General features: G+C 37.5%; 2 protein-coding genes across 2 annotated transcripts in view; one reads left to right on the plus strand and one right to left on the minus strand.

The window, feature by feature from the left end:
• The window catches only part of LOC107098737 (neuferricin), a 4727-nt gene extending 1159 nt beyond the window's left edge, over window positions 1–3568 (plus strand). The window contains exons 3-4 of the mRNA XM_015396562.1: window positions 2584–2770; window positions 2880–3568. Of these exons, the coding sequence (XP_015252048.1) occupies window positions 2584–2770; window positions 2880–3054 (362 nt within the window). The 3' untranslated portion in view covers window positions 3055–3568. The remainder of the gene's footprint in view (window positions 1–2583; window positions 2771–2879) is intronic.
• Window positions 3569–3773: 205 nt separating this feature from the next.
• Window positions 3774–7176, minus strand: part of ankfy1 (ankyrin repeat and FYVE domain containing 1) — a 32128-nt gene continuing 28725 nt past the window's right edge. The window contains exon 24 of the mRNA XM_015396548.1: window positions 3774–4709. Within this exon, the coding sequence (XP_015252034.1) occupies window positions 4577–4709 (133 nt within the window). The 3' untranslated portion in view covers window positions 3774–4576. The remainder of the gene's footprint in view (window positions 4710–7176) is intronic.

Below are 7176 nucleotides of genomic sequence, written 5' to 3' on the forward strand. Positions count from 1 at the left end.
CCTGACCCTTGTAAAAAAAAAAAATCAATTGCTAAAAGGTTCAAAAGCTGTTTATAAACTGCTACTAAACTGTTCCTAACTTGTTCTAAAACTTTATTAGGCTGTGAGTAAACTGTTACTAAGCTGTTCTAAAACATTATAGGCTGTAACTAAGCTGCTATTAAGCTGTTACTAGGCTGTTCTAACAACATTAATAGACTGTAACTAAAGTATTAAGCTATTAATGAACTGCTACTGAGCTGTTCTAAAAACATTGAAGATAAATCTCCATCGCAGTCTCAGACTCCAACAGGTATTCTCCTGTATTTAGCTCCACCCATCTTCCCTTTAGCTGCTTAAGAAAAGCAGGCCCAAACCATGATGCTGCCACCACCATGTTTGACAGTGGGGACGGTGTGTTCTGGATGATTAACTGTGCTGCTTTTGTCCCAAACATAACCTTTTTTAATAAATTTTTATTTTGGTTTCATCTGACCAAAGCACCTACTCCCACGTTTGCTGTGTCTCCCAGGTGGCTTGTGGCAAACTTTAAACAATACTTTTTATGGATATCTTTATTAAATGTTTTTCTTTAAGATTCTTGTCCTATGGACAGTCTGCCCCCTCAGCTGTAGATCTCTGCAGTTCATCCAGACTGATGAACTCTTGTCTGCATCTCCGATCTTGTTTTAGCTGAAGTTCAGAGGGACGGGCGGGTCTTGGTAGACCTGCAGTGGTCTGATACTCCTTCTATTTCAATATTATTAATTGCACAATGCTCCTTAGGATGTTAAGAGCTTGGGAAATCATTTCCTCTTCTTGTGTATTTTAAAGGTGGTTGGAAAACAATGTATAGGTGCATTACTGCCACCTTCCAGGTTGGACTGTGAGCCGGGATGTCTCGTATTTTATTTTCCTTTAATCTTAGCCCAAGCACTTTTCTATGCTGGAAAATCTTTTAATATCCAAATCCAGCTTTAAACTTCTTCACAGTATCAGGGACATGCCTGGTGTTTTCCCTGTTTTTCATGATGCTCTCTGCTCCTTTAGCAGACCTCTGAGAAAATCACAGAGCAGGTGCATTTATACAGAGGTGGATTTTATTTATCATCGTCAGTCTTTCAGATCAACATTGGATCATTCCGAGATCCTCACTGAACTTCTGGAGAGAGTTTGCTGCACTAAAAGTAAAGGAGCTTATTCATTTTGCATCTCCACCCCCCCGGCTTTTATTTATTAGTTTAAAATATCCAGTAAATCTTGTTCCACTAGATGATTGTGTCCCACTTGTTGATTCCTTACAAAAAATTTACAATTTTCTATCTTTGTATGAGGCCTGAAATGTGGCGAAATGTTGAAAAGTTCAAGCAGGTTGAATCATTTCATCATTTATGGTTTGAAAAATAATTTTCAAATTTAAGTATTTAATAGTAGATTTAAAAAATACAGCTATTTTAAAAATATAGATTTTTATTTAAAATGTACAATTACAAAACACCTTTTTTGAGTGACTCTGCTGGTTCTCCATATTTTTCATCATCTTCAGGTGTTTTTACTGCATATTTGCACCATGCATATTTAATGCTCTGAACTTCCGTATCAATGCAATTTTGCACCATGTTTTTTTCTCCCACTGTTTATATTTGATCACTGCTGCACTTTATAGAATGGAAATTTTCTGAAAGCTGTACAAAAATAAATTTATTTTTGTGTACTGTGTGTGTACAAAATGATGATAAAAGTTGTCTAAGTTAAAACACATTTTTACTATTATCACCATCTGGGTCAGACTTAAGTTGATAACCTAAACCCTGATAGGACAAGACATTTTTATTTTTTCTCGCCAGAAGGTTCCTTTCAGCATACTTTGTAAATTTGTTGCTGTAATGAGATTTTCATTATGCATTTAAAAACCAGTTCTTACATGGATCAATTTATTTCTACGCTAAACTGAGTCTAAACCTATTTAAAAAGGGTCATGTATACAGCAGGATATGTCACCTGCTGGAGTCATCTTCTGGTGAACTTCGTCTGTAAAACATATTTATAATCTATTTTCTCATTTTATTTTGTTGCAGACAGCAGTCCCCCCCGTTTTGTTTGGCAAAACTATGTTTCTTCATTTTTAACCAGCCCTAATCTAACCATAATACCAGTATAAAATTTGCTCTCGTTCAATAATATGGGATTTAGACACAAGTTTGGGCAAGAGTCCATTTTCTGACCAATGAAAATTAATTGGACATCTTGTCTTGCCTATTTTGAAGAGTAGATAAGAGGAACGGGGCTTTTTTTATTTGAAGTTAAACAATCCACTGGACTTTGTTTCGAAGTTTGAAGATGCATTGTCGGCATTTTTTTTTATATGTACAACTCAGAGAAACTGAATATAATTTTAATAATAACAATGCTTTAAAGTGTTTTATCCCACTATTAAAACAATCCAGATTAAATGCATGATGTTTCTTGGCGTGATTATAGATGTTTTGTATACATGAAGGTGCTGTAGATGTAAAACTGAAATGGTGAAGACTAAATGTGAAATATCCTGTGTGCGCTGATCTGTAGGTGGAAATCCTATCTGAAGAATGTTGGTCATTTCAGGGTTGGTGGCGGGACGGTTCTACGATGAGAGCGGACAGCCCACAGAGGCCCTGCTGGAGGTGGAAGCATTACGAGCGGAAGGCCAGAGACTGAAGGCCCAGTCCGAGGCGGAGAAGGTTCACTTTCCAGCCTGCAACTCTGAGTGGAGCTCAGGCCGAGGCGGAAGAGTCTGGTGCTCCACTAAGAGGTATGAAAATGGTTGGGGGCTGACGTTCCACAGAATGAAACATTTATAGGAAAAAATTAAAATCAATCAGCATTCATAGTGCTTTTCTTTTCCCTTCCCTCTTATGCAGCGGTGGAGTAATAAGAGACTGGAAGGGTGTACCACGAAAGCTTTTCTCCCCCGTTTCCGGTCGTGTGCAGTGTGTTTGCATCAGAGATCCGTCTGCAGCAGCAGAAGATCCCAACCTGCAGAAATACGACGGCTGCGCCTCAGACGCTGACTCATGCATGCTGGGAGATGACTGAGTCTGGTCAAAAGGGAAAAAACACAAGGCCCGATTTATCCCTGCAGGAAACATTTCAGAAAAGGAAATCACAATGAACCCTTTTATAAAGAATATGAGACACTGGACAGTTTGTCGATGACCTTTATGTAAAGTTGTCCTCCCTTTCTCTAAAAGAATACACCAGGAAGAGACAGGCTAGATATCTGAGCGTACAGATACGATACAATGTGCATAAAAGATTAAACAATGTGCATAAAAGATTAACAGAGGCGAAATCATTTTTTTTTCTTTTTAGGTTTGTCACAATGACAAGCACAAACTGCATTTAAGTACAAAACAGTTGTAGTGGTCAAAAAATATCACACATTTATCTGTACAATTGAACAATAGTTGAAGAGGCCGCTCCACTCGGCTGTTCCTCTTAGTCCACATCCCTCAGTGATCTGAAATGCTCCTGATAAAGTGCACCAAATGGGATGGGTCGCCATGGTTACAGGTAGGAATGAGCACATCATGGTGGGTTAAAAAAAAAAGGAATGTTAATTAGTGAGCCTTTTTGAAACATGATTTAATATATAATTGATGTATGAAGGCTACAAATTAAACTGTTTGCATAAACATGAGATGAATTTAGCTGGCAGGTTCTTCATTATTTTAGTGGATGAAAGATTATTTTACAGCTGGAGGCAAACATGTTTTATAAATGGAAATTTGAAAAAAAAAAAAACTTTGTATACCTAATACGATTTTATTTTTTCTAAATGTTTATTAAAAAAAGTTAATGTTATTTTTCCAAATTTCTCTTTTTCAGATTGCATTTTACGGATCACATTCTCTCCAGGATGTTTGTTCTGCAGTGAGGAGCTGCAATCTCATTGGTTAAGTAGCCATCTTTCCAATTGGACTTAAAGTGAAAAGAATCTGCAAAACCAGAACACAGCGTGAAAAGAACGCAATCTCAAAAAAAAAAAAAAAAAAAAAATCAAAGTTACTATTAAAACATTGATATTTAGAAGTTTTCCTATTTTTCTTTCATTTCTGGATGGCATGGTTTTCAAATTTCCATTTACTCAACATGTTCTTTGCTGGAACAACTATGAAAGCTCTTCTGTTTAATTCAGTTTGTTTTAATAACCTTAATTCTTTGCTTGGGTCAGTTATGAGAAAATCAAGTGAATGTGACCGATTACTGCATGAATCATTAAATCTATATAAATTATTCATTTCATAATGCTGTGTGGTTCTGCTTTGGGAGGATCCAGATTTCTGCCTGTAATAACAGGAGCAAAAACATCACTGATCTTGAGAAACTCCATCCTGCTGCTGGTGGAGCTGCTCATATCTGCCTTAAGATGCTTTGATTGAAGCCGACAAACAGAAAACGTTTCCCTCTAGAAGATTAATAGCTTTTCCTCGTAGGCCGGAGTAGTAGAAAGATGGAGGTCCTTAGAATCTCCTGCTTCTGGCGTTCGTTCTCCTGGTGTTCCTGAATAGCAGTGGCGAGTCGGCCATGGCCGATGGAAGAGTTGCCGGTCGTGGCATTAGGACACCCCGCCCAGAGTCAGTACGTCGAAGCAGATGTCGCACACTCGGACTGGCTTGTTCAGGTCAAACTTGATGATTGGAATCTCCTTTATAGAGCACTTGTGGCACAACAGGCGCCCACAATGGCGGCTAGAGAGGAAGAAAGGGACCAATTAAAGTGTTGGACAAGATCGTTTCTAAAAGCTGGTTTATTTAACAGTTAAATCCTCACAGGAGAGAAATCTGACCACAAACTCTGCTGCTTCTTTTTAACCTCTTAAAAGCAAATATAAAAGCAAATAACTGAGAAACGGTAATTACATGTGTGATAAATCATTTGAAAGCTATTAGATTCTAGTTTCTGAAAATATAAATATAGTGTGACTAAAACAGAGCCTAAACTGATCCAGTTAAAACATGACTCAAAGTTGTTTTTTTTCCTTCTTGAAAATAATAGGTCTTTTTTTGAACAGTCTCATTGTATTACATGTGTCCCACATCATGTCAACAACAACTGCAGAAAATTTCAGACCTCTAGGTTTAACGGTTCCAGAGCTTTGAGGCCAGATTGTGCTAATTGTCCCATAGAATAACACTGAAGCATTTTGATGACCACAAAACATTTATGGAGCAAGTAGTTTTCCGCTTTTTTTCATTTTCATCCGATTATTAACTCGTGTGTGTGTGTGTGTGTGTGTGTGTACTTTCAGCTAAACAATTGATTCATTGAGCTTTTTTGAACAAAAATAAAGCTAATTTTTGAACTGTGAAAACTGTTCAAGGAGGTCATTTCCTTTAATAAATTGGACTGAACTTCAATAGTTTACACAGTTATTACAGAGGAACCCATTCTGTCGGTTGGATCCTGCAGCATCATTTCACTCCTTTTATGGACAACTCAGAGCAGCCTGCACCACCCATCTGTCTGATTAAATCAGAGCAGCAAAATGGTTGCTTTAAAGACGCTTCTGGAAGAAGAGAAGCGATGGGAAGGAGTCCTGCTTTATGCTGAGCTCTTTGATGTGTGGCTTATCTCACGATAAACCAGCAATGTTGATGTTTTTTTCAGCACAGTAGAGCATGGCGTGACACCGACACTTCTAGCGACACGCCTTTGGATTACAGAGCCTTAGATTAGACTCTAATCTAAGAGCTCTGTTACCTTTCTGATCCAAAGAGCCATTTTAATCTGAGCCCAGGAAAATAAAAGTTGTTCACAGCTGCAAATGTTGCATTATTTTGTTAAATATCTGCAATAGAAAATCTGTTGCAATTTTAAACAAGAAATTATTTTCTGTTTTTATTTTCAAACTAACAATAAATGAAAAGTTTAATAAAGAGCAAGGACTGATTTTGGGTTTTGTTCAATAGATTTTATATAAAAAATAAATAATCATTCTTTTTCATTCCATGGTAAATCAAAATGTTCTTTAAAAACCTGCAATAGCTTGTAGGAATGCCATTTTATCAATAAACTATTTTTTTTTGTCGAAGAGCCAATATTGTGTTTTCTTGTATCGGCATTGATGAGTGCATGCGCTCACTGATTCGTTCAGCAGCCTTGCTTTGAGATTGCATGCATGCACTGCTGCTCTCTGCATTTGCTATGCATCACTGTTTGTTTGATTGAATTAAGATTTGTGTAACATTTTTTTTTTTTTTTTTATTACGTAAACAGAGAAAGAAAAAACTAAACACTATTAGCTTCATTAAATGTTTGGGGGGTAAAACATTTAACCACTGGTTTACTAACCCCAGAATAAGGTCAAAGGCCTTTAAAACCCATATTCTCCATTACAAACCTAATGCATTAAATTCTAGTCTTTATAACACAGATGCACTGATCAGATATCGGCTCTGGGATTGACTAATTAGCTGGATGTGATATCGGCTGAATGACGCCTTCCATCATTCTAAGCAAGGCATTCCTATGAATATCAAACACAGCAGTACTGATACGAAGATCTACAGGCAGCTTTCAGGCAGTTTATATTAAATCTGTGATTTAATTCTCTGGGAAATTGTTATTTTAGAAACACCAACATAGAACCAACAGACTGAATCTCTCAATAGTTTATTCCTTCATTTCATTTTGGTCCTGTACAAGTTAAATTAGGGCAGCAACCAGTGATGGGACTAACGGCGTTGAAATTAACGGCGTTACTAACGCCGTTACCATGTTTTAGTAACGAGTAATCTAACTAATTACTTTGACTGTAACTATAACGCAGTTACCATTGCAGACACCCCATTACTGCACGTTACTCAGGTCGCACAATGAACCTTTTTTCATGATAGGACTCGTGCCCACCCACGTCAAAAAACTCTGCAAATAGACTTAATGGTTAGTGCAGATTTGTGCAGAAAAAAATATTGTTTGTGCTACTTTTGTTTAAGAGATATTAAAGATTATTTTTTAGGTCATCCAGAGGTGCGCGCCTTGTCATGAGAGAGGGGAGGATGAGAATGGCTGATGAATAGTGAGATTTCATCTGTCTGGAAGGTGGGTATTTCCGCTGGCGGGTGTTAACGTACAGCACACACAGAGAGATGGAGAGTGAGGATGACTCCAGCAGCAAAACAGCGTTTTCCAGATGGAAATACTGGTGTTACGTCG

The sequence above is a fragment of the Cyprinodon variegatus genome, unplaced genomic scaffold (genome assembly GCF_000732505.1).
Source record: "Cyprinodon variegatus isolate N-32 unplaced genomic scaffold, C_variegatus-1.0 Scaffold805, whole genome shotgun sequence".
NCBI classification, from domain to species: domain Eukaryota; kingdom Metazoa; phylum Chordata; class Actinopteri; order Cyprinodontiformes; family Cyprinodontidae; genus Cyprinodon; species Cyprinodon variegatus.